Raw genomic sequence first — 25,824 nt, 5'->3', positions numbered from 1 at the left:
GCTAGTTCTAGTGGGATTATGAAAACAATATGGAGTCTTGTCTCTGGTTTACAGAAGATCCCATCTGCACATTGCCCCAAATCAAAGGATTCCATCCTGATTAGACCTACAGTGAAATTCTCCATCACTTCCCACTTTGGCTTTGTTTTTTCTTTCCAACATCTCCCGTCTCTGACCTCACCACCAGCTACTCACTACCCTTTGGGGCCTAGAAAAAGGGGACTTGACTTTTAAGGAAGGTTTTTTTTTTTTTTTCGTCTGCTTTGTATTTTGCATAAAAGGACCTTTAGGAGGCAAACATTTTATTATAGTACTCAAGGGAAAATGGGGTTGCTGTTTTGACAACATTGAAATAACCTTCCCTTGAATAGAGGCTTTAAAAAAATAAAGCCCTATTGCCTACTTTATTAATAGGAAAACCAGGGTTCTATTATTAATCCCTTGACTTAATAAGACAGAGCCTATTGCTGCCCTTTCCCTGCCTAGCCTAACAACACAGGGCTTAAGAACAGCTCAAATGAGATGCATGTATGTTTCCCGGAATTAGCACAGAGTCCCGCGGTGGTGGCCAGCAGTGTTGTAGCTTAGCCTGCTACAATTCAGTCATCTCCCAGGAAACCTGCTGTTCCACCTGCGCTAACTTCCCTCATTCTCAGCTCTCCAGCTGTGGTCCCACCGACACTGGCAGTGGAGTCAAGTCCTGGGAGCAGTTGACTGTGGTGAGGTCCTTGCTGTCTCTTCATCACAGTTGAACTCAATGGCAAAAAAAAAATAATAATAAGTCATTTTGTCTTGTTACACATTGAAATTATTATCATTTGGATCATCAGCAGAACCCCCCCTCCCCAATATGTTGAGATAGACAAATTCTACTTTCTGGCCATGGGGTAAGGAGAAGGAGGTGATAGAGTGATCTACTGGCCCAAGTAGGAACAGGAAAATAGGAGCTGAAGCCCCTTGGCTGTGGGGGAAGGGGTCCATTGCAAACCTTCCAGAAGGGCTTCATTGGGTGGGAGTGTTTCCTTTCCAGTTGAGTGTATTTTGCATCCCAAGCCAAGAACTGGTAGTCCAATTACCTTAGGATTATTTTCAGCCTCACGTTTGGGTTTTCATTCTTTTCAAAATGAAAGCACTGAGTCTGGGGCTGACAGGACCCCCTTGGTGCCAGCTATATGGAAAAGGAGTTGTCTTGGGTCATGCATGCCTGGTCTTAGGCTCTACTTTTAAATTTTTTATTAGTGATTTAATACTGCTTTACAAAGTTATAAGATAATAGAGGAACAATCCCACACCGTTCCCACCACCAGAGTTCTGTGTCTCCAGTTCCTCCATTGGAAACTGTAGTGGTTCTCCCAAGGTCACAGATATGAGTTGACTATTATTTCTATAATTATCTACTATCAACCTATCTATATTTTGCCCATTTTTTAGGGCTCGGCTTTTTTTTTTCCCTTTTGTTGCCCTTGTTGTTTAACATTGTTGTGGTTATTGATGTCATCGTTGTTGGATAAGACAGAGAGAAATGAAGAGAGGGGGAGAGAAAGACAGACACCTGCAGACCTACTTCACTGCTTGTGAAGCGACTCCCCTGCAGGTGGGGAGCCGGGGGCTCGAACCAGTATCCTTCCGCTGGTCCTTGCGCTTTGCACCATGTGCAGTTAACCCACTGCGCCACTGCCCGACTCCCAAGGTTTCAGCTTTCTTACTAAGTCATACTTATGACTATTTCTGAATGTCTTTCCTTTTTTCTTTTTTCCTCTTCTCTCTCTGGGTCCTGATAGAATTGGGTTTCAGAGCCCTCTAATTGTCTTTCTTTAACTTTTCTCCCTTTCTGGGAGTATGGACCAAATTTCTTTATGGGAGTACAAAATGTGGGAGTTCTGGCTTCTGCAATTGCTTCTCTGCTGTACATGGACATTGGCAGGTGGATCCAGACCCCTAGCCTATGTTTATCTTTCCCTAGTGGGGAAGGGCTCTGGAGAAGTGAGATTCTAGGACAGACTGGTGAGATAGTCTGCCCAGGGAAGTCAGGATGGAATCACAGTAGCATCTGGAACTTGGTGTCTGAAAGACAGTTAATATATGAAGCAGGACAAAATGTCTAATAAACAGGAACCAAAAGTAGAAACAGGACAGATGAGAATAAGGATCTTAGAGTAGAGAGAGCTAGGAAGTCTATTTTAGGGATGTTCCTAGGGGTCCATGACTTTTGTAATTTTTGCTTGAGCTTGATAGTGAACATTAAGGTGGACTGAAAATACTGTCTGGGAAGACTGTGTCAGAGTTAAGAACAGACCTAGAAAGCTGCATTAGGGCAGAGAGTACTTCCCAAACTTGAAGTGAAAATATAAATCCAGTGAGCTGTTTACCACATCAGTCTGACCCAGGGCCTGTGTATATTCCTGTTTAGCACAGGAGTCTGTGTAACCTCTGAGTCCCTGTCAGTCTGAGCCTGCAGGTGAGGAGTGGAGCAAGCTCAGACTGACGTTTCATGAGTGCTGAAGCAGGCTGCAGATGTCTATCTCTCTCCTTCTCTATCTCCCTCTCCCTTCTCAATTTCTTCTGTATCAAATAAAATAGGGAAGGAGGGAAGGAGGGGAAAATGGCCACCAGGAACCGTGGATTCATAGTTCTGTAGTACTGGTGCTGAACTCTGGTGATAACCTTGGTGGAAATAAAATAAATCAAAAAGGAAACAAACAAAAGATTCATTTTTTTCTTTTTTATATTTTATTTTGTTTATTCCCTTTTGTTGCCCTTGTTGTTTTATTGTTATAGTTATTGTTGTCATCATTGTTGGATAGGACAGATAAATGGAGAGAGGATGGGATGACAGAGAGGAGGAGAGAAGGACAGACACCTGCAGACCTGCTTCACCACTTGTGAAGCAATTCCCCTGATGGTGGGGAGCTGAGGCTTGAACCGGGATCCTTAAGCTGGTCCTTACGCTGGTCCTTGCACTTTCCGTCACGTGCGCTTAACTCGCTGTGCTACTGCCCAACTCCCAAGATTCATTTTCATTTGAGAGAGACACCAAAGCACTGTCCCTCTCTGGCATAAGATGATGTTGGGGATTGAACTTGTGACCTATGAGCAGGGAACCACAGGCATGCAAGTCCGGTGTTCTGCTGGTTCACAACCCCCCATCCACACCCCAGAATCAACCCTTAAAATCTGAATGGGGGTCAGAGAGGTAGGTCACCAGGTGCTGTTCATGTCTTGCCATCTGTGACTGAAGCTTGAGCCCTGGCACTACGTGTGTGTGCCACAGCAACGGGGGAAGCATTGGTGCTGTCATCTCCATCTTTCTGTCTCTCTAATTGGGAAAGTTGGCCTGTGTATAAAAGAAACCATATGTGTGTGAGCTTCTGACTCCACAGAAATGAATAAAGGTTGGGAAGATAGCATAATGGTTCTGTGAAAGTCTTTCATGCCTGAGGCTCCAAGGCTGCAGGTTCAGTCCCCAGCACCGCCATCAGCCAAATCTGAGCAGGGCTGTGGTAGAAATATATCAAGGAATAGGATTTGAATTGGAGCATTAATTTTCAGTTCCTAGAAGCGTAACTCCTCTTACCACAGGACTCTTTCACTTGGTTTATGTAGTACTGTCTGAAAGTAATATTGCCTGGGAAAAACAGAGCACTCCTATAGGAGCTGGGAATGCCAACTATTTCTCAATTTTGGGGCAGAGGGAGGTTGTCTGTTGTGTGACAGTGTGAGGTTCTGTTTCGTAGCAGATACACATTGGAGCAGTTCTCTGAATAAACTCGTGTTTAATAATAACAAAGCCTCCCGACATACAATTCCGGTCAGTGGAAGCAGTAGCCCATTTTCAAGTTCAAGGCCAACTGTGGGTTGGCCTTGTGGAGGATGTATTTTAGCTCTGTGTTCACTTTAGCATGAACCAGTGTGTCTTTATCTTCCTGGCAGAAGGATAGGCATTTTGAGGTGCCCCTAAAGTCAATAGTTCAAACACACACACACACACACACACACACACACACACACACACACACACACACACACACACTCACCAAAGCTGCCATATTAATATTATTGGTTCCCAACCCTATCAGGGAAGTTACTCTGCTACTCCGGGAGTTCACATGGAGGGCTTTGAAAAATAATGCTGCTAATGCAATGGGCTTTATCTGGAGCCTGAACTGTCCCCTTTCTCCTCTGCTCTACAGGACATGAGAAACCTGAGGTTCGCGTTGAAGCAGGAAGGCCACAGCAGAAGGGACATGTTTGAGACCCTCATGCGATATGCCTTTCCCCTCACTCACAGTCTGGTAAATTCAGGGTTCTCCTGGGCAGCAGGGGGTACTCAGGGTCTTGCCTGACTTTTTGTACTGTGCTCCCCAGCAGGGCATGTGTGGGTGGTGGGTGTGATGTGGTGACCTGTTCCTAGACAGCAATGGGTGGTCCAGTGGGTACAGCCCCACTGGAGTCTGTGAACCTCACCCACAGTAGCCTGCCTTTCCCTACCTGGCCCACATGCGCAGGCTCAGTGGTCATCGGCTAAAGGCCTAAGATCATGAGGTAGCCAATGGGTGCCTTAGTGCGGCTCTGTGAAGTCTCATCCCAGAGTTCCATGTGCTCGCTCAGCTTGGAGGTCTAAAGAATGATACCTGAGGGCTTCCCAGGTATAAAAGGTGACCATCCTCAGAGTCAACTGTCAGCCAGGCAAACACCTCTGTTCTCCAGGTGGGCCAGGCCACACTGAGTGGGGAGGGTCTACATTTCTGAAAGAGCGGCCTTTCAGATGGCATCTGAAGGTGGTTGGCATATATCCAGCAGGACATAGTAACTTCTTTATCACTTGACTGAGGACATTTTGGTTTATGGACTGTTGTCATTGTAGGGGTAGAGTTCTGCATTTCCCCAAGAGAGCTGTCGCCTCACCACACCTCCAAGACAGGCTTCCAACCTGAAGTCGTTTACAACCTCTGACCTGATCCGTGCCACGATTCAGGACACTCCCTTCCTGCTTGCCCAGTAGGAAATTCTAATAGTGCTCTGCTTTACCAAGTGTGACCACAGTGAAGCTGTGGGAAAACTGGCTTGTGCCAATTCTTTGTCTTCTGTCCTGCTCTTTTTTCTTTTTCTTTTTCTTTTTTTTTTCCACTTTATTGAGGGTTTAATGGTTTACAGTACAGTTATTGACACCTCTCATATTCCCATGACAGGAGTCTGTAGAACACTCTACCCCCAAGTTAGGTCCTTTTCCACCACCACACATCTGGACCCTCAGCCTATTTCCTCTCCTTCCCTAGAGTCCTTTGCTTTGGTGTAATATACCATACCCAGTCCAAGTTTCACTTGATGTTTTCCTTTTTTTCTGTCTTGGCTTCTTCAGTTCCACCTACAAGTGAGCTCATCTGATATTCAGCCTTCTCTTTTATGACTGGTCTCACTCAACATGAGACCTTCAAGTTCTGTCTTGTTGTCACCTTTTTCCTTTCATGCTTCTTCTTACCTCTCTCTTCCCCTGGACTCTAAAGGAACTTGGATTTAAACCCTTCTAGGGGAACCCAAGAAAGAATTCTTTAAAGTGCTTAGGGAGAAACAGCTTTCAGCGAGGGAGTAATTGTCCATCCCCAGCCTCACAAAGAGGAAAGATGTCAACAGCATTGCTACTGTGAATGCATTTTGAGACTTTTCTCTGGTTTTGTTTAAGTAGTGTCACTGTAAAATGGGTTGTTCTCTTTATTTTCCCCAGAGTCCTCCTCAACTTTGGCTGATGGTCGTAATGGGGATTGAAGCTGGGACCTCAGAGCCTTAGGCAGGAGAGTATAACATCACCATTATACTGTCTTCCCAGCTTTCAATGATGTCTTTTTTAGATTACCTTTTTAGCTTTTAGGATAAAAAGTGTGTTGAGGAAATTCATCTTTGAAATCTTTATCAAGGGTGGGGAGACAGCATAATGGTGATGCAAAAAGGCTCCCAGGCACTACAATAAACTAGAGCTGAGCAGTGTTCTGGTTAAAAAAAAAAAATCATTCTCAAAGTAGGAATGTAAGGGTGATTTGAGAGATTGTGGTGTGGGAACTGTGTCCCTTTCTGAGACTCTTATCTCGAGCCCTGATTTATCACCAGTTTGGAGGAAGGCTCCCATGGAGCTCCTTTCTGAGCACTGTGATAGGGAGCAGTAAGGAGTAACAAGAGACCCTCCTGGGGGTGGATGGAACGTGGGCTTAGGTTTGCTAAGCTTAGGGCGGCTGAGGGGAAGCCCACCAAGATTGTAGTCAATAGTACTTTGCTCAGGCCTGGCAAGCTGGGGATCCTCTCCAGTGGGTGAGATGGTGGAGGGTGTGGCATTTCAGATAGACTTGGCTGACTGTGCCTCCCGACAGAGAGGGGCCTGGCTGGTGGCTTTGCAAGTATTTCCAGGTGGCCAGTTCTGTTCAGCTGGGTGTGGAGCACAGGGGCAAAGCCTGGGTGTGGTGGGGCCTGGGAAGTGTTAGAGACCTACTATAGGCACAGAGTGTTCAAACTGGAGTCAAGGTCATGGACAGATACGAGAGCAGTGCCTCTGTTTAAATGCAGGTGCTGAAATTGTGTCCACATGAACAGAGCCTGCCTGGTGACCCTCTCAGGAAATAGTTTGATTGGTGAGGTTGTAGGCTCAGTGCCACGGTTCCTCTTTTATTGATTTCCTTTCTCATGAATTCATCTTTCCCTCAGATGGGATAATCAGAGAGAATATACAGTGTAGATGAGAGGTTTTTAAAACTGTGAATCCCAACCCATTGTTAAGTCATGAAATTAAGTTGCTAGGCTACAGCCAGCGTTTTAAATGGAGTAGAAGAGAAAAATGTTCAGATCACAAGACATGCTACAGACTAGTTGGTGTGGGGAGTATCCTGGGTTCTAGTGGAAATTACCTTACTTTCTCTTAGAAAGGGTCTAGAAAATTTGAAAAACACTCTGAGGCAGGCAGGGAGGTAGTTCAGTGGCAGAGCATGGGACTTGCATGCGGTGGACCCAAGTTCACTCCCTCAGTCAGCATAGACCAGAGTGGTGTTCCAAGCTTTCCAGCCTTTCTCTCAGAAGATGATTTTATGGTTTTCCGTGTGGTATGGGGGCAGGGGTGAGCCAGTGGTTCTGTGCATGCGCAATACTGCCATGTGGCCTCCATGGCCCAAATGGGAATAGTGCACAAAAAACAAAAGCCAGACAGCTGAACCTAGAAGGGACAACTTGGGCTTTAGAGGTTTAGTTCGTTGTTAGAGGTTTTAGGATGTCTGTTAGTCCTGGGCAGCTGAGGACAGAGATGAGAACGGAGTTGAGAAAGTTCTAGCAGAGCAGTTGGATTTGTGGGGTGACTAGCTAGCATCAACAGGAGAGGGGGCTGATTAGGAGGAATGCCCATGCAGAAGGTGGGACGGGGGGTGACATGGGGGCTATGACTGTGGCACTTGGGGTACAGTGAGTCAGAGGTAGGTGCGTGCTGGCAGGCAGGTGGCTTTGGTGGCCCAGTGCTAATGCACTGAGACCTTTTCCGGTTTGGCTGCTTGCAGCCACCGGCATCCATCAACGTGGCCATGATTGCCACAGGAGAAAGCGGTCAGTGAGAAGAGGTGTGACGGGCCACTCCAGGAAATGTCAGCCTCAAATGGCTGTGATTGTGGATGGGCGGTGTGGGACGCACTTTCTCCAGAATGGCTCAGATGACATTTCAGATGTGTAGCTGGGCACCTTCACTGCCGCGCAACTGAAAATGCATTTCCCCATCGAAGAAACAGCCGTCCCAGAATATCAAGTTATTTTCCTGGGGTGAGGGGGCGCAGGAGTGGGAGCAGGAAAATGATGTAAATGAAAGTGCAAATGGCATCTCCATGCTGGCTGCTTTGTTTTCTTTCTTTCTTTGTTTGTTTATGTATTTATTTAATAGCCACCAGGGTTATTGCTAAGGGCTTTGTGCCTGCACAACAAATGCACCACTCCCAATGGTCATTTTTTTCCTTCCTCTTTTTTTTTCCTTCACATTATTTGATGAACAGAGAGAAATCAAGAGGGGACAGGGAGACAGAGAGGGAGAGAGGAGTGATACCTGCAAACCTGCTCCACAGCTCTTGCAGCTTATCCCCCTGCAAGTGGGAAGCAGGGTCTCAAACTTGGGTCCTAGCTCGTAGTAATGTGTGCACTCAACCAGGTGCACCACTGCCACACTGGCTGCTTTGACCTGCGAGACTCTGGCCAGGTTTGGGGGTTCCCTTACCCCTACTGAGGTTCTCAAAACCCACATTGAATGTGGCAAGTCATGGCCAGTGGGCAGAAGTCACCACCTAACCTGGACATGTCAGCCAGAGTCATCCACTTTGCCAAATTTCAGTACCTGCTATGGTTCTGCCTTAAAATTCTTGACAGCCTTCTCCCCTCCCTGGCCTGGAAGCATCTTATTTCATACATGAAGGGGTCTCACTTCTTATGTGTTTTCTGTGCAAGAGAATGAGGTGGTTTCCTATCGCTCTTCTGTTACATGGAAACTTTTTTGGCAAAGGTAAATGCCTTTGATTGACTACAGAGAATAAAATAGGAGAAACTGCTCCCTGAGGTCCCTGGTCAGACGCTGGCAGCACTCTGTGGGAATCAGTAGTCTGTACAGTTTGCTGAGTGGGAGAGAGGCTCACTGTTTGAACGTAGAGTTTTCTTTGCTTCATCCAAAGGGTCTGATTTTCCTAAATGTCATGTCTCTGGATGTCTGTACCCTTGGTGGTGGTGGTGGAGGCATTATTTGAAAGCATAGTTAAAACCACACAGTAGTGGGCTGCAGAGACAACATAATGGTCCTGCAAAAAGACTCTCATACCTGAGGCTCCAAGATTGCAGGTCCAGTCACCAGCACCAACATAAGCCACAGCTGAACAGTGCTCTGGGAAAAAATAATCATAATAAAGATTTAAAACCAATTAACTCTACAACTTGGACTGATGAAATAGCTCACTTGGATAGTATGCCGCTTTGCTATATTTGTAACTCAGGTTCGAACCTGCCCCCACCACATTGAAGGAAGAATTGGTGTTGTGGTCTGTCTATCTATCTATCTATCTATCTATCTATCTAATCTATCTAAAATAACAACTCATCTTGGAGTAGTAAAACTCTAGTGATTGAAAAAAAGTGAAATGAAAATAAAACTACACAGCTTACACAGCCATTCCCTGTAGTAGTGTGGGAATTAGTTTCTTTTTTTTTAATTGGTTTTTAAATTATTATTTATTTATTTATTCCCTTTTGTTGCCCTTGTATTGTAGTTATTGTTGTTGTTATTGATGTCGTCGTTGTTGGATAGGACAGAGAGAAATGGAGAGAAGAGTGGAAGACAGAGAGAGGGAGAGACAGACACCAGCAGACCTGCTTCGCCGCTTGTGAAGTGACTCCCCTGCAGGTGGGGAGCCAGGGGCTCGAACCGGGATCCTCACACCAGTCTTTGGGCTTTGCGCCACATGCACTACCATCCTTCTCCCAGGAATTAGTTTCTTCTGTGATGACCTTCCTTTGGGATGAAAATGATATCTATCAAAGGAAGAGGAAGCAGGACCATAGGAAAACATAGGGGAATATATATAAATATAGATAGTTATAGAAATACTATTCAATCCATATCTGTGATCTTGGGAGAACTACTGCAGTTTCCAATGGAGGGAATGGGGATACAGAACTCTAGTTTCAGGAACAGTGTGGAATTATACCCCTGTTATCTCATAATTTTGTAAATCACTAATAAAATTTTAAAAAATACAGTATCTGATTGATTCTCAAGCATCTGATTCTGAAACACTTCATGGCCAGTTATTGATGACAGTGACCTGCTGCCTTCCATAAGGTGCTGGGACCCCAGTTCAGGAACAGAAAGATAGCTCAGCCTCTTCAGAGGACAAAAGTCATAGCTTACGCAGTGTTTCTAGATGTCATTAAATAGAACGAACTCCAAGCTTGACATTTCTGGCTACTCAGTGTGCCTTTATATAAGTGCTACTTAAAAATAATGACTCATTGAGCAAAAGCTAAAAATTTCTTGTCATACCAGACTGTCCAAGACACAACACTGGTAAATATAACTACACTTAAGTGACAACATGCATTCTCTTTGTGAGAGCTGTTTTTATCCCGAGTGTGAAATTGAAGATTTTCATCTCAACTTTGGCCTTTCGCATTTCTGAAATGTTACTTCATGCTATTTTTAATCTTAGAAAAAATGCATATGGATGCATCTTTATTTTGAAAGTCTCCATGGTTGGTGTCTTTTGGTGAAGTGCCCATATACTAACAGGAAAGTAAACTGGTGGCATTACTTTATCAGATGCAGCTCTATGTAAATAGCATTAAAGGACATAAATTATGATAAGGTCTTGTATGCTACAGCAAATCCTAACAATGGGATTTTCAAAGTTAACCCAGTTGCCAAATAACTTGGTTATAACAATAACTATCTATTGCCATCTTAAACCCTAAGACAGCAGGAACCATCCCCTTTCTCTATAAAGCCCGTATTTTTCCCAGTCTTGGAACCATTAGGGTGGGGCTCACTTTCCTGCATGATTCTCTCGGTTCATACCAACTGATACTGCGTCTGCTGATCCCAACCTAAGCAAAGCAACCAGTACCAACTCAGCATATTTCACTTTGGACAGTGTCCAGAGATATTAGGCGTGAGATGTCAGCCCTTAAGCTTTATTATTCTGCCACCAGGTTTCAGATGCTACCATGATAACAACCTAACTTTCCTGCGCAGATGACACCACCAGTGTGTCCTGCAGCCCTGCCTCCCCACACCCCTGCTCCACTAGGGAAAGAGAGAAACAGGCTGGGAGTGTGGATCGGCCTGCCAAGGCCCATGTTTACCAGAGAAGTAATTAGAGAAGCCAAACCTTCCACCTTCTGCACCCCACAGTGATCCTGGGTCCATACTCCCAGAGGGATAAAGAATAGGAAAGCTGTCAAGAGAGGGGATGGGATACGGAATTCTGGTGGTGGGAATTGTGTGGAATTGTATGCCTCTTATCCTATTGTCTTGTCAATATTTCCATTTTATAAATAAAATTATATAAATTTAAAAAATAAAACTTAAACTCCAGACACTTCACCTGCTAATATTAGGTTTTACCAGTTCTCAGAGGAGAGCTTTAGTCAGGCTTGCAACAAGCTTCCATTTGTGGGAGATTTGGCCCTTTCTTCTTGGGGGATTAATGGTTTACAGTTGAAAGTAAAATACAATAGTTTATACATGCATAACATTTCCCAGTTCTCCACATAGCACTTCAACCCCCACTAGGTCCTCTGCCATCATGTTCCAGGACCTAAACCCTCCCATTCCACGCACCACACCCCAGAGTCTTTTACTTTGGTGCAATACACCAACTCCAGTCCAAGTTCTGCTTAGTGTTTTCCCTTCTGATCTTGTTCTTCAACTTCTGCCTGTGAGTGAGATCACCCCATATTCATCCTTCTGTTTCTGACTTATCTCAATTAACATGATTCCTTCTAGTTTCAGATGGACTTAAAATGGTGAAGTTACCATTTTTTAATTGCTGAGTAGTATTCCATTGTGTATATATATAACACAATTTGCTCAGCCACTCATTTGTTGTTGGGCACCTGGGTTGCTTCCAGGTTTTGGCTATTACAAATTGCACTGCTATGAACTTAGGTATACGCAAATCTTCTTGGATGGGTGTGTTTGCTTCCTTGAGATATATCCCCAGGAGAGGAATTACAGAGTCATAGGATCGGTCCACTTTTAGCCTTGTGAAAGTTCCCCCAGACTGCTCTCCACAGGAGCTGGACCCATTGGCATTCCCACCAGCAGTGCAGGAGGGTTCCTTTGTCCCCATGACCTCTCCAGTATTTGTTGCTGCTACCTTTTCTGATGTATGACATTCTCACAGGAGTGAAGTGGTAACTCATGGTTGTCTTTATTTGCATTTCTCTGACAATTAATGGCTTGGAGCATTTTTCCATGTTTATTGAATTTGGCCCTTTCTAATAACGACGTGCACATGAGTGAGGTGGCTTTAATGCTTGCTAAGTAGTTATGTTCAAGTCTACCTTTCTGTTATGCTTGTAAGCTCATCTTTTCAAATCCTTGCCTTGTTTTCTTATCTGAATCTTTATGGGAAATAAATGTAAGAATCAAAATATCTGGAGAAAAAAAAAAATAGTCCCGGTCCTCAACTGTGGAACAAATCAGCATGATTCTTTTTCTTGTTTCAGTACAGCAAGTTGTTTATGGGCAGCTTGGGCTTTTTTTCCCCCTCAATCACTAATTGGCAAGGAAATATTGGTTTACTAGGTTGTGGTTGTCACAGGGGTACACTTCCACCTCTCTCCCAAGATCGGGGTCATCGCACCTCACCCTCCACCAACTTGTCATTTGCCTGCTATATAGAACATTGGGTCGGGGATGACTTAGTTTTGACAGAACACACACACACACACACACACACACACACACACACACACACAAAGAGGGGGGGGGGCATGAACACTAACATTTAACACTTTAAGAATTAGCATTTCTTGGCATCTAAGTTAATTTATTCAGGTGGTTAAAATACCAGCTTAAGCATACTGCATTTCCCACTTGGAGCTCCAGTTTGGTATCTAGCATGTTGTGTGTGTTTCCCCACAAGAAGCATCTGGCAGTTCTGTGATATTTTTTTAAAGAAAGGATTAATTAACAAAACGATAAGGTAGGAGGGGTACAACTCCACACAATTCCCACCACCCAATCTCCATATCCCACCCCCTCCCCTGATAGCTTTCCCATTCTCTATCCCTCTGGGAGCATGGACCCAGGGTCATTGAGGGTTGCAGAAGGTAGAAGGTCTGGCTTCTGTAATTGCTTCCCCGCTGAACATGGGCATTGACTGGTCGGTCCATACTCCCAGTCTGCCTCTCTCTTTCCCTAGTAGGGTGGGTCTCTGGGGAAGCTGAGCTCCAGGACACATTGGTGGGGTCTTCAATCCAGGGAAGCCTGGCCAGCATCCTGGTAGCATCTGGAACCTGGTGATTGAAAGGATAGTTAACATATGAGGCCAAACAAATTGTTGAGCAATCATGGACCCAAAGCTTGGAATAGTGGAGAGGAAGTGTTAGGGAGGTACTCACTGCAAACTCTAGTGTACTTCTGCTTTCAGGTATATATTTTTATGGATATATATAGTTTATGGATACGTGTGAACATAAGCTCTCTCTCACAGAAACTGGTGTATATCTAGGTTATGGGACTTTGTTAGAAAGTGAACCACCTGAGATGAAATTAGAGTGTACTATAAAAGGAAAGGTCTCACCCGAGTAATGAAGCTGAAGGGTTATCATTCCACACGTGAAGTCTCTGGACACAGTCTGAGGTGAAGTATGTTGAGGTGGTAATCGTTGCGTTGGTTAGGTTGTGATCGGCGGATGCAATATTATTTGGTATGGACTGGGAGACGCATATGGGAAAGCGGGCCCTATCCAAGGGTTCCAGGACTGGGGGAAGTAGGGGCTCTATAGTGGAGATGTGAGGTTCCTGCTGTCTTGGGGTTCAAAAAGACAATCGATAGTTAATGTTATCATCACATTACTTGGTAATTGGGTTAACTTTGAAAAGTCCTTTTGTTATGGTTTGCTGTACAGTACCCAGTATCTTGTATATAGCTGTGCTATTGGATGCTTCTAATCTACTTGGTCTAGGCTTTTGAGAGAGTCCGCATATCAAATACACAGCCTATATATTAAAAAGATTCAGTTTGTGTTTTGAAAAACTTTGAGACATACAATTGATTTTCCCCCTCTCATATTAATTAACTAGTGATTTATATGTCTACATTTTGCTAGGAGTGTACATAAACACCATTCCCACCACCAAAAGACTGACGCATCCCTCCCACCCACTCCCACCCCCCACTGGCCCAGGAAGCTGCATGTCTACCCCTCACCACAGGGTTTTTACTTTGGTGCCCTACTTACAATTTGATCAGGTCCTGCTTTTAGTTTCCCTTTCAGATCTTCTTACTCAACTTCTGGCAAACGCTAGAAGATGAAGAAGAACTCAACTTCTGTTGATGAGTGGGATCATCCCATACTCATCTTTATCTTTCTGACTTAGTTCACTTAACATAATTCCTTCTAGCTCTGTCCAAGATGGGTCAGAGAAGGTGGCTTCATTGTTCTTGAGAGCTGCATAGTATTCCATTGTGTATATATACCACAGCTTTCTCAGCCACTCATCTGTTGTTGGGCACCTGGGTTGCTTCCAGGTTTTAGCTATTATGAATTGTGCTGCTATGAACATAGGAGTACACACCTCTTTTTGGTTGGGTGTTATGGAGTCCTTGGGGTATAACCCCAGGAGAGGAATTACTGGATCATATGGAAGGTCCATGTCTAGCCTTCTCCACAGAGGCTGTACCAATTTACATTCCCACCAGCAATGTAAAAGGGTTCCTCTGTCCCCACATCCTCTCCAGCATTTGTTGCTGCTGTCCTTTTTGATGTATGCCATTCTTACAGGAGTGAGGTGGTATCTTAGTGTTGTCTTAATTTGTATTTCTCTGACAATCAGTGACCTAGAGCAGTTTTTCATATGTTTGTTAGCCTTTTGGATCTCCTCTGTAGTGAATGTTTTGTCCATATCCTCTGCCCATTTTTGGATGGGGTCATTTGCTTTTTTGGTGCTAAGTTTGCTGAGCTCTTTATATATTTTGGTGATTAGTTTCTTGTCTGATGTATGGCATGTGAAGATCTTCTCCCATTCTGTGAGGGGTCTCTCTATTTGTTTAATAGTTTCTTTGGATGTGCAGAAGCTTTTCAATTCGATGTAGTCCCATTGGTTTGTTTCTGCTTTAGTCTTCCTTGCAATTGGGTTTGATTCATCAAAGATGTCCTTGAGGTATAGGTGGGAAACTGTTTTACCAATGTTTTCCTCTAAGTATTTGATTGTTTCTGGTCTGACATCTAGGTCTTTGATCCATTTGGAGTTGGTTTTTGTTTTTGGTGAGATAAAGTGGTTTAGTTTCATTCTTCTGCATGTTACAACCCAGTTTTCCCAGCACCATTTATTGAAGAGAGCCTCCTTTTTCCATTTAATCCTTTGGGCCCCCTTATCAAAGATTAGATGCCCATAGGTGTTGGGATTTATTTCTGGGCTTTCAATTCTGTTTCACTGGTCTGTGTGCCTATTTTTGTTCCAGTACCATGCTGTTTTGATGATGATGGCTTTATAATATAGTTTAAGGTCTGGGAGTGTGATGCCTCCATTTCTGTTTCTTTTCCTCAAGATGGTTTTGGCAATTCTAGGTGTCTTCAGGTTCCACATAAATGATTGTAGTGTTTGTTCTATTCTCTTAAAGAAGCTTGGTGGAACTTTGATGGGTATTGCATTAAATTTGTATATGGCTCTGGGGAGAATATTCATTTTGATGATATTTATTCTTCCAGTCCATGAGCATGGGATATCTTTCCATTTCTTGGTATCAGTTTCTATTTCCTTGAGTAGCAACTCATATTTTTCAGCATCCAAGTCTTTCACTTCTTTGGTCAACTTTATTCCTAGGTATTTGATTGATTTTGCTGAAACAGTAAATGGGAGTGATTTCTGGATGTCTTCTTCTTCAGATTTAGTGTTTGCATAAAGAAATGCCACTGATTTTTGTACATTGATTTTGTAGCCTGATACCTTGATATATTGCCTAATAACTTCCAGTAATTTTCTGCTGGATTCTTTAGGTCTTTCTATGTATACTATCATATCATCTGCAAATAGTGAGAGCTTGACTTCTTCCCTTCCAATCTGTATTCCTTTGATTTCTTTCTCTTGCCTGATTGCTATGGCAAGAACTTCCAATACTATGTTGAAGAGTAACGGTGACAGTGGACAGCCCTGTCTAGTCCCCAATCTGAGGGGGAATGCTTTCAGCTTCTGTCCATTGAGTATGATGTTGGCTGTAGGTTTGCTATATATAGACTCCACTATCTTGAGGAATTTCCCATCTATTCCCATTTTTTGTAGAGTTTTGAGCATGAATGGGTGTTGGATTTTGTCAAAGGCTTTCTCTGCATCTATTGAGATAATCATGTGATTTTTGGCTTTGCTTTTATTGATGTGGTGAATGACATTGATTGACTTATGGATGTTGAACCAGCCTTGCATTCCTGGGATGAATCCCACTTGGTCGTGATGAACAATCTTTTTGATATGTTGCTGTATCCGGTTGGCCAAGATCTTGTTTAATATTTTGGCATCTATGTTCATCAGAGATATTGGTCTGTAGTTTTCCTCTTTTGTTCTGTCCCTATCAGCTTTTGGTATCAGGGTGATGTTGGCTTCATAGAAGGTGGAAGGGAGTATTCCTGTTTCTTCAATCTTATGGAATAGCTTAAGAAGTATGGGTATTAACTGTTTCCTGAAAGTTTTGTAGAATTCGTTTGTGAAGCCATCTGGTCTAGGACTTTTGTTGTTGGGGAGATTCTTAATAACGGTTTCAATTTCTTTGTCTGTGATTGGTGTATTTAGAGTTCTGTGATTTATAAACTCCACTAAAATGTTGAGGTCCAAGGCTGGTTCTCACAGCAGCACCAATGTAGTAGCCATGTTTGTCAGATTCCCAGGCCAGTGTTAAAGTGACTGATGTCATCGCCTTATCCCGTGTATTTGAATGTTCTTCACAATGTGGCATCCTTCTGGAATGATTTCATTAGCCTATCGTATGTCACTATGATCAGGTCACTGTAGTTCTTTTAATTACTTGTGTTCAGAGTTATCTTAAGCTATTAAAGAACTGATAGAGATCATTTGTTTGGACTGTGAAACTTGCATCTTCTGATGAGTTGTATACACTCCAAGCCGGTGATTTTAATACAGGCTACGAAAGGATATTTGAAGCAAAAGAGTTGCTGTCTTATTAACCACTGAGTGCTATGTAGGTGGCATGTAGCCACCTACATGTACATGGGAATGTAGCCAGTTTGTCACAAGAATACAATGACATCAGTGCACATGCTTTCTTTTACTTCTGGACTGAACGTTCAAGCAGCAGACCCTCGTATTTTACTTTGCTGTGAACTGGAGGCTTCATTCTCTTACGCATCCTGGGAAAGATGCAAATAACTGAAAACCAAGAAATGAACAAAAATGAGGGATGGAGGGAGCACTTGAGTCACTGAGTCTGGTTGGAGTTGGGGCATGAGGGTGGTTGATGTGTAGGAGTTATTGGGGCACAGGTGGCATCTGGAGGCATGTGATCTGTCAGTATTCCCTCAAGAGTGAGCCTGGGGGGAGAGGAGGTGAGAGGCTGAGTGTTTCACTTCTCAGGGATCAAGGCATTGATTGGGAATTCACAGAGAGAGCTAATTAAGACATTTTCTCATGTCCTCCTGTCACTGCTCCTCCTAGAGACAGCCACATTTTAATGATCATTCCACAGTCTTCTTATTTCAGAGGCTTTTTCCTGATCAATTGTTAAAACTGATAAAGGAACTTTTTTTTCTAATAGGAAATCTGATTTTCTGCTTAGTGTCATTTTAAAAAATGAATTGAAAAGATCTGTGTGGTTGTAGGAAATTGAGGTCTCAAGACAGAAGGTAGTAACAGTCTTATGGAAATTCCCTACTGCTATTTGTTACCAGTCTCACTTTGGCCTGTGATAACATGGGCCATGAATCTGGCAACAACTCCAAGAATGTCCTATTAGCAGACTTCATTCCTTCTTACAGAACTTGAGACCCTTTCTTTTTTTTCCCCTGACCTTCCTAGCCAATATTTGCATTTGCAAATGAAGAAAAGTTCAACGTGGATGGATGGATGGTTTACAATCCAGTTGAAGAATACCGGCGACAGGTATGTCAGTAGGCCCTGGGACATGTGGTGGACTCACATGTGGTGACGTTATGTCATCCTTAGCCATACCCTTTGAGAGCCATCCATATAGTTACTAACTATATATAGTCAGTGGCAGTGGACATCAGTAATATGCAGCTCATGAAATAAAACAAATGCTTGAGGGCTAGAAATTTCAGACCTATTTCTCTCCCTGACTGGGAAGGGACACTTTGAGACTTTTGTGCATTTAACTATGACTGGCAGTTCAAGTTCAATGGCATCACTGTAGCCATCAGATTCAAATAAATCAGAATTTTCCTAGAGTGATGTCTCTTTCAAGAAAGCTTGGACTGCTTTTTATTTCCATTGCCTTTATCGCTCTTCTATTGATATATAACCTTTGTCTATAAATGCAAGTCTTTGTCATACCAAAAGCCAGAGACTCGGTACCAGGTCACTCTTCAGCGACAGATATGGCTGGCATTTTCATGACAAGGGTCCTGTGCATGTTCTGTAGCAAGAGTTGCACTTTGACCTCTGATGTCATCACATTTATAAGACAGCTAAGCACTTTAAGATGGCATTTTACATGATTCCCATTCTCCAGAGCCCTGGAAACTGTTAACAAATCGTGTTGAGTGTTAAGCCACACAACTCTAGACTCAAGACAAGCCTTCTTGCTGCCATCTTCACTTCCCACCCCTGGGGGATTTCCTTTTTTGGTCTTCATCAGCAGTGTCTATGCAGAAGCACATCCAAGGTGGGGATGGGAGCTTGTCTAGAGTACACTCATGAGAGACTGTGTCCTACTGCTTCCAGAACTGAGATGTTGACTCTTGAGTTTTCAGAGGCTGTCTACACCTCTAGTTTAAATGACCTCCGTTCTGGCTCAACTATTGAGGTAGATGAAAGACTGTCACACCGTTTTTGCAGGTTTTAGAGGCCTCTACAGCACTGGGTACTGAGACACTTAAATCTTATTTTGGCAGTGTCATTGACAGTGTCAAGACTTTACTGTGCGTGAGGTCAGAGCCTCTATGTCGCAGCAAAACAGCCCCCTTAGTTCCTGTGATTGCATGCATGCATGAACTGTTGAAGGTAATTTTGTTCTGGACTGCCGTTATATTCCATCTTTTTTTCTTATAACCTTCTGATGGGACTTTTAACTCTCTAATTGGACTCAGCATCAGACTCATCTGGTCCCTCCTCCATAGGGACCAGACCTAAAACCAAGGTACAATGTCTGTCCCCAAGGCAAACACCCGCCTAGCTCACTTCTGTGTGTGTATCTGTGTATCTGTGAGTATGGGGAGAGAGTATTCCACCACCTCTGGATCTTGTCTGGACGAGATGCAATTTTGTAGGCCGACCATGGGATGGGAGGGTGCCTTCCGTGTCTCCCTAGAGCACTGGCCGCCTGCAGAGAGTCAGATGGCTGCATTGCTCAGGCAACCTGGAGAGCAGTCACCAGGCCAAATAACTCAATTGACAAAAACTCATAGGAGGTGGCGAAATGAGCCTCCCCAGAGGGGCTTTCCTCTACTTCCCCTCTGTGACTTTCTTCATTAGTATAGCCTCTTTCTACGCTGGAGCAGACAGAAGCCTGCTGTCAGGTTTGGGTGGGGAGAGGAAGTTTCCAGATCTCTTTCCTGCCCTCAGATAGACATAGGTTGAGAAGACGCAGTGCACTTTTCTTTGGGCTGGAAGGGGGTGGGTGCATGGGTGAGGGGTGGACTTGGGTTCCTCTATGTTGCACCAGTGGTACAGGCTAGTTTGCTGTGGAATAAAGGAAGACCCAAATCCAGAAGATTCTGTATTACCACTTTGAGCTTAGACCTATGGAAACCCACCAGTGTTTTGTCCTGTGCTGTTATGTTGTCTGGAGTAGACATTGGCTCCCTTATGAAAACCTGTAGTGTCACTTCCCTGTGGTCAGAGAAGCATGTATAAGTTCTGCTAGGAAGAAGAAAGGAGAGCCCCAAGGTCCTTTCCAAAGATGATGTCAAACGGTATTGACTCAGACTTCCTCTTATCCTGCAGGGCTTGCCCAATCATCACTGGAGAATCACCTTTATCAACAAGTTCTATGAACTGTGTGACACCTACCCCCCACTCCTGGTGGTCCCATACCGTGCCTCAGATGAAGACCTCAGGAGGGTGGCAGCATTCAGATCTCGAAACCGAATCCCAGTGAGTATGGCAACCAGAGTTTGATTCCTAAGGAACAGTGGCCAAGGAATCCTGAGAAACACTCATGAAATTGCCGTCTAGCCCATAAGAGGCAGCACTTGCCTGGTAGGAGTTAATGAGTGAGGACAGACAAGTTATCAGAGCAGAGCAAATGATGTGCTTTCAAGGTAGTCAAGCATTTGTGGAGGAAAGGAGGCAAAGGCCAGTGGTGGAACACCCAGTAGAGTACATAAGTTACCATGAACAGGGACCTGGGTTCGAGTCCCTGGTTCCCATCTGCAAAGAGGAAGCTTCATGAGCAGTGCTGCAGATGTCTCTTTCTCCTTCTCTATTCTCCCTTCCCTCTTCCCTCTTAGTTTTTTTGTATCTATTAAAAATAAAAAAGGCCACCAGTAGCAGTGGATTTGTTGTGCAGGTATGAAGCACCAGCAATGAACCTGGCGACAATAAAATGAAATAAATATATAAATTAAATAATTAACAAAAATGGAAGGGAGGAAGGACAGGCCAACTGTAGTTTTTATAGCACAGTAACAAACATCAGAGGCTCTGAGTCAACATGGACTGAGGCACAGTGGACGGAGCACACTGTCTTCCAGCATAAAGCGCTCAACATCCGGCTTCCAGGTCCACTTACCTTGAGCCTGCTAGCTTCTCATCACATTTGCAGGCTGCCTCCAAACCACATGCAGATAGGAGTCAAGTGAAGATCTTTGCAGACAGTGTATTTGCAGTGTCGAGGATCACACAGTTCTCTGTGGCCTGTTATGTACCTGTCAGACTATCTACTCTTAGGCCATAAATTTGGACGACTGAAACTTCAGAGAATTCTTTTCCCCTCCATTAATTTTCAGGGCATGTCATAATAAGGACACAGTTTTGTTTTGTTTGGGTTTTGCACAGTTGAAACAACAAAGGCTGAAGAAGTTAAGATGTAATGTCACCTTGACTTTAATTTCTAAGTGGAGATGTTCTTGTACTTAAAAGGACATTTGTGTAAAACTATCAAAGTAATGATTCATGACTTTGAAAGCAATTTGCTTCTCTAATTACAAGTGCTCTTCATATCTCCTTGATATATATTATACTTGACAGTATGTTCTTTCACTAATTTGCTAGAACATGATGGTGCTGAGGAATCTAGGTGACTCTTTTCTTTTTCTTTCTATCTCTCTCTCTTTTTTCTCTCTACAGCTTGTTGCCTGCACAATTCCACTCCTCCTGGTGACCATTTTTCCTTTTGTTTTTCTCCTTTCTTTGATTTGATAGGAAAGAGAGAAATTGAGGGGAGTGGGGGAGACAGGAAGGCAGGGCGGAGGAATGAAAGACCCCTACAACACGGCTTCACCCTCATGAAGTTTCCCCCCTGCAGGTGGGGAGCACAGGCTTGAACCCAGGTCCTTGCCCATGGTCATGTGTGTGCTCAACAGGGTGTTCATCACCCAGCCTTTCCTTTCATTTCCTGCCTCCACATGCTTTCTGTGTCCTAACCACAGGCTCCATGACCAGCTGACTTGCTAATTCATGCCTTGTCAACAAAGAAAATTAGACCAGGGACATGTGGATTGAAGTTTGCTTACTCCTTCATTCACTTATTGAGGTGGTCTGGGAGGTAGCACAGTTGATAAAGCATTAGACACTCATGCATGAGGGCCTGAGTTCAAGCCCCAGCAGCTCATGTACCAGAGTGATGTCTGGTTCTTTCTCTTTCTACCCCTATCTTTCTCATTAATAAAATCTTTAAACAAAATTATTGGGTATCAGCTGTGGCAAAGTTGTATGTGTATGTGACGGGGGGTGGGGGGAGAAGGGGGAATGAGAATGGAGGTGGTTGAGGACATGAGAGGCAATGAAACTATTGTGCCCAGATTACTGGGCCCTGACTGCCATCTTGATCCAGTAATTGCCATTGTTCTTAATGAGTGAGAGTCCACTGTAGAATGAATCATGTGCCTATTTTTTTCCTTAGTTAGACATCTTGTTGATTCTTCTTACTGTGTGGTGGCCACAGATTCGCCTTTGCTTTTTTCTGAGAAAATGAAGACGTCTCCATCCGTAGAGAGACTTCACTTGGTAAAATCTCAATAAATGTGCTCTTTCCAAAACACCTTCTATGTACCTGATTTTTGACAGCAACCCAGGAAATATCTGTTTTTTTTTCAGTATAAAATCATTTGTATTTACTACTCAGTTCTTTCCTAAAGCTCATATAAAGTATGAAAATTGAAGAGAAAGTGATCTTGCTGTTTTGTATATAATAGCCTGCAGAATATTAGAAAATAACATTGGCTAATGAAAGGATCCTTATACTCTAATGATCCCATTTGTGGTTCAGTATGCCTTGGTCTCACACCGACCTGTCTTAATGTCACAGAAACCTTGACAGGTATTTAAGTGTTTTAGAAAATACTGATCAGCAGAAAGAGCTCTGCCACCTGGTGAGAGCAGCAGTGGGAATCCTGGCCCCAGCCTGTGCAGACTTGGTTTTATTTGGAGAAAGAGAAAGGCAGAAATCACCCCGTGATCTGTCTCCATCTGCTTTTTTCTAGCGCATGCTATCTTGTAGGAACTTTCCATACTGATCAGTATCTGCTCATACCATGCAGATTGCCACGATGCCTTTAATTGGCTTTCTCTCAGAAGATATTGATGTTCTGTTGGCTCTTTTGTTGTTATAGAAAGTGCTGTGATAACATCTCTCAGTGGCTAACTCTTTGTGGGCATGCTTAATTATCTACTGCTTCTAGTTACTTTCACCCAAATAGCCTAAAACACTTTTGCAAAAGCACTTGTAGCGGCTGATTCCTCAGAAATAGTTTTATTTGCATCTGCTTTGAGATCCCCAGATGAAAATGAGATTAACAGACAAAACAACTCAGAACTAGCGTTTCATAACTTTGGAGGGGTTCTACTCTTAAATCCCCCCAAGCAGAGAGAATAGGACGAAGGCAGGCAGATTCTGCTCTCATTGGGCCATCTCTTGCCTGTGACCTAGTGAAAATCATGACTTGATGACGAACTTTACCAAATTTGAAACCTCTTTTTAAAAATATTTTTATTCATTTATTTATTATATAGAAACAAAGAGAAACTGAGGTGGAAGTGTAAGGGAGAGAGGGAGCAAGAAGGAGACACACCTGCAACCCTGCTCCAACACTCTTGAAGCTGCCCCCTACCCCCCTGTAGATAGGGACCAGGGACTTGAACCCAGGTGTTTACACATAACAATATTTGCAGCTGGCCTCAAGAAGCTTCTTCTCTGTGTAGCAGTTTGCTTTTGTTTATTGTGTGTTTGAGAACGAGACCAGAAAGAACACTGCCCCCCCTTATCATATTTCATTTTGGTTTTGTCTTTCTTGATTTTATGCTATGTTGGGGGTGAAGCCTAGGGCCTCATCCTTTTTTTTTTTTTTTTTTCTTTCTTTTTTACCAGAGCACTGCTCAGCTCTGGCTTATGGTGGTACAGGATATTGAATTTGGGACTTGTTTGCAGAACCATTATGCTATCTACCCCTGCCCTCCGGGACCTCATTCTTAAAAGTCCTATGCTCTACTGCAGTGTCACCTCCCTGCCCTGCAAGCTCCTCTTTTAAAAGTGATCTTGACAGGGCCAGGTGGGTGCACCCAGTTGATTCCACACATTACCATGCACAAGGACCTGAGTCGAGCCCCCACTCTCCACCTGCAGGGAAGACACTTCACAAGCAGTGAAGCAGGTCTGCAGTTGTCTTTCTGTCTCCTCCTCCCCTCTCAATTTCTCTCTGTCCTATTCAATAAAATAGAAAAATCAGGGGGATGGTTGCCAGGACTGGTATTATTTGTAGCACCGGCACTGAGCCCCAACAAAACCCTGGTGGTAAATGAATGAATAAATGTGATCTTGCAGGAAAAGAGGAAGACCTTACTGGTAGGGCACATTTCCTATAATGTGCATAGCACAGGTTTGAGCCATAGCACCACCTAGGAATACCACAGCACCAGGGAAAGCTCTACTGTGGTGTCTCTCTTTGAATGAAAACATTGGCCTAGGAGCAATGAAAGCATGCTTATGTGAAACCCCATTTCTACACTCACCCAAAAGAATGTTCTTGTCTCTATAGTGTTACCTCATTTGTAGACCTCCCCTTGCATGCAACAGGTCCTGGGTTCCATCCCCTGGACCACAGAAGAGAGGCAGAGACAAAAGCAATAGGACTCCCTGCATGGTAGGGCTATGATTTGCCCTTCTGTGTCTGCCACTCTTATGAAGAATCACCATGGACACACACAGACCTCATACCACATCAGTATGGCGTACCCCTTCAGCTCACACCATGTTGTGTGTCAGTCACATTGCCATATTTCCAAGTCATTGTGGTGGGCACCAGTGTTTATCATTTTTCACCATGGTGAGGTGAGAGATCCTGGTATGCTTTAAACATTTTTTTATTTACTTGTGATTTACTGGGTAGAGATAGAGAGAAGTTGATGGAGGAGGGGGAGATAGTGAGGGAAAGAGACAGAGAGACACCTGCAGACCTTCTTCACTTCCTGTGCAGCTTCCCCCCTACAGGTGGGGATCAGGGACTTGAACCTTGCACGTTGTATCATGTGCTGTAATGGGTAAGCCACAACCCAGCTCCCCCCTAGGTATGCTTTAATGAAATACTACTACCAACCAAGTGAGTCATAGTTTTAAATGCAATTCTGGGGAGGGGGCCAAGCTCATACCCATTTGTGACACCACTGAACAACTGCCCCAGCCTAGTCTTTATTCTATATATTATGAGAGAGGAGAGAGAGACACCACAGCAATGTTCCACCATCCTTGGAGCATCCTTGGTGTTGCCCCCAGAGCTCCCATGTGGTGCTGGGGATGGAACTCAGGGCCTCACACACAGTAAAGCATGTGCTCTACCCACTGAGCCACCTTCTGGTCATCACTCATTTAAAGTGGGCACTGTTCTGGTTTTTGTATGATGCCATCAGACACCTTTTACAGGTATGGCTTCCCACGTGGGCATTGGGACAGCAGGTGCCACTTTGTGGAGAAAAGGGGGAAGGCGGTTAGATTCTAGGTTGAAGTGATGTTCTGTTCTCTCCCTTTCTCCTCTCTCTCTCTCTCTCTCCACATAAATGACTAAATTCATTAATTAATAGTGGTTTTTTTTTTTTTTGAGAAAAGCATATAAGAGGCCAGGTAGTGGTGCATCTGGTTGAGCACACACATTACCATGTGGAAGGACCCAGGTTCAAGTCCTTGGTTCTCACCTACAGGTGAGGAAGTTTCCCAGGTAGTAGGGCAGTGCTGCAGTTATCTCTCTCTTTCCCTCTCTATCTTCCTCTCAATTCCTCTCAGTCTCTATGCAAGAAAAAAAGAAAGAAAATATTTACAAATAAATAAGTAAATAAAGTATTAAGGGGCTGGAGAGATATCTCACTGGGTAGAGTGAATGTGTTGTCATGTACACAGCCAAGGTTCAAGCCCCTAGCACCACATAAGCGGCTGCATAGCACCAGGGCAAGTGCTGCTATTTCTCTTGCTTTCTCTGTGTCTCTGTCGTCTATCTCTGTAAATGAAAATGCCACCCAGAGTGGTGAAATCACAAGTGTGTAAGAGCCTTGCTCCACAAAAGAAGCCAAACACTGGAATGAGCTGGGAAGATTTGTATTTCTTAGCTGGGTGGATAGAGCATGCTTAGGGAAGCCTTTCCAGCACGTATCCTAAGGAAGGAAAGATAGCACTGTCATCGCTCATTCGGATGGCCTTTTGGGAGCCCACTGTCAGTGATCCACATGAGCAAGGTCACCACCTCAGCAAAGACACCATGACTGCTAATGCT

At 43.9% G+C, this 25,824-nt stretch overlaps 1 protein-coding gene across 7 annotated transcripts in view; it reads left to right on the top strand.

Moving 5' to 3' along the window:
* MTM1 (myotubularin 1) overlaps window positions 1-25,824 on the top strand; it is a 114,945-nt gene that overhangs the window by 48,752 nt on the left and 40,369 nt on the right. For all 7 annotated transcript variants that reach the window (XM_060183550.1, XM_060183551.1, XM_060183552.1 and 4 more), the window contains 3 exons: window positions 4,191-4,292; window positions 17,747-17,830; window positions 19,853-20,002. In XM_060183550.1, the coding sequence (XP_060039533.1) occupies window positions 4,191-4,292; window positions 17,747-17,830; window positions 19,853-20,002 (336 nt within the window). The remainder of the gene's footprint in view (window positions 1-4,190; window positions 4,293-17,746; window positions 17,831-19,852; window positions 20,003-25,824) is intronic.

Source organism: Erinaceus europaeus, chromosome X, assembly GCF_950295315.1.
Source record: "Erinaceus europaeus chromosome X, mEriEur2.1, whole genome shotgun sequence".
NCBI lineage: Eukaryota > Metazoa > Chordata > Mammalia > Eulipotyphla > Erinaceidae > Erinaceus > Erinaceus europaeus.
Note: the sequence above shows the minus strand (reverse complement) of the source record. Positions and strands in the feature narration are given on the sequence as shown.